Raw genomic sequence first — 1666 nt, 5'->3', positions numbered from 1 at the left:
TGTTCCCACAAAATCCCAGCTAAACCCAGGCCTAACTGAGCCCCTGCCGCACCCCAAGTTAGAGGAGGGCTAGCTAACCTCACTCCATGGGCTGGGGGGCTGGGGTGGGGCGCGGATCGGTAGCCTCTGACACCGGTCCCCCCCAACCCCCGCGTCCCCAGCGCCATGGGGGAGTGGGCATTCCTGGGCTCGCTGCTGGACGCCGTGCAGCTGCAGTCGCCGCTCGTGGGCCGCCTGTGGCTGGTGGTCATGCTGATCTTCCGCATCCTGGTGCTGGCCACGGTGGGCGGCGCTGTGTTCGAGGACGAGCAGGAGGAGTTCGTGTGCAACACGCTGCAGCCCGGCTGCCGCCAGACCTGCTACGACCGCGCCTTCCCGGTCTCCCACTACCGCTTCTGGCTCTTCCACATCCTGCTGCTCTCGGCGCCCCCCGTGCTCTTCGTCATCTACTCGGTGCACCGCGCCGGCAAGCAGGCGGGCGGCGCGGACGCCGGGCCCGGGCCGCCCCCGCGCCGCCGCTGCTACCTGCTGAGCGTGGCGCTGCGCCTGCTGGCCGAGCTGGCCTTCCTGGCGGGCCAGGCGCTGCTCTACGGCTTCCGCGTGGCCCCGCACTTCGCGTGCGCCGGCCCGCCGTGCCCGCACACCGTGGACTGCTTCGTGAGCCGGCCCACCGAGAAGACCGTCTTCGTGCTCTTCTACTTCGCCGTGGGGCTGCTCTCGGCGCTGCTCAGCGTGGCCGAGCTGGGCCACCTGCTCTGCAAGGGCCGCCCGCGCGCCGGGCGCCGTCGCCAGGCGGCAGAGCGCGATGGCCGCCGCCACCGCGCGCGCCCCGACCCCTGCGGCCCCCCCGCCTACCCGCACCCGGCGCCGGCCAGCGACAGCGAGGGCGGCAGCGGCCACAGCAAGGCGTCCCTGGCCACGGTCCGCCAGGACCTGGCCATCTAGAGGCGGGCCGCGGGTGCTTCCCGGAGAACTGTCCCCGGGACCCTGCCCTGCAGCGTCCCCAGCACTTCCCGAGTGCGCTGGGTTGAGTGGGGGCCCCGTAGATTGAACTGTGGCAGGTCCTTGTTGCCCTGATCCAGGTGGCAGGGGGGAGGCCTGGGGCTGAGAGAACGTGCACAGGAGGAGGGCACCGCAGAGCCGGAAGGGGAGTTGCAGGTGGTGCCCAGAAAAAGTACTTGTGATACCAGCCTCCCGAGGGCCTCTCCTTCTTGGGGCTGAGGCGTGGCCTCTGTGTGGGCTCCCTGTGTATGGCCACACACTGCACATATGTGTAGTATGAGCTGCGTGTGCGCATGCACATGTAAAACCTGTATGAACTCTTTGTGTGCGTGCACATGAACCGTGTGTGTACGTGTGTGTGTACATCCTATGTGGGCTCTCTGTGTGTGCGTGTGTATTCCCTGTAGGTCTGCGTCTGTGCAGGCATCTGTATGCCCTGTGTGAGCTGCGTGTGCATGTGTGTGTGTATGAGAGACAGAGAGAGATCTCCGATATGTACCGGGTGGGTGGTCAGGACCCAGTGCCAGCAGCAGCCACACTGGCTTCCTCCCTACCTGCAGGGGCGTTGCAGGAAGGTCTCCCCTCTTGACCGAGCCCACAGAGCGAGGAGGCAGGCGCCGCTTCACGCTGGGCAGGCCTCAGTGCGGTAGGGCTTGTGGACACC

At 67.8% G+C, this 1666-nt stretch overlaps 1 protein-coding gene across 1 annotated transcript; it reads left to right on the top strand.

Moving 5' to 3' along the window:
• GJD3 (gap junction protein delta 3) lies at nucleotides 1-1062 on the top strand. The gene has a single exon (XM_042915977.1). The coding sequence runs from the start codon at nucleotides 166-168 to the stop codon at nucleotides 943-945; it is 780 nt and encodes a 259-aa protein (XP_042771911.1). The 5' UTR covers nucleotides 1-165; the 3' UTR covers nucleotides 946-1062.
• Nucleotides 1063-1666: the final 604 nt, after the last annotated feature.

Source organism: Panthera leo, chromosome E1 (assembly GCF_018350215.1).
Source record: "Panthera leo isolate Ple1 chromosome E1, P.leo_Ple1_pat1.1, whole genome shotgun sequence".
Classification (NCBI taxonomy): Eukaryota; Metazoa; Chordata; class Mammalia; order Carnivora; family Felidae; genus Panthera; species Panthera leo.
Note: the sequence above shows the minus strand (reverse complement) of the source record. Positions and strands in the feature narration are given on the sequence as shown.

What these genes read in the sequence shown, in the direction of transcription:
- GJD3 (XM_042915977.1), top strand. Translation starts at nt 166, where the DNA reads ATGGGGGAGTGGGCATTCCTGGGCTCGCTGCTGGACGCCGTGCAGCTG.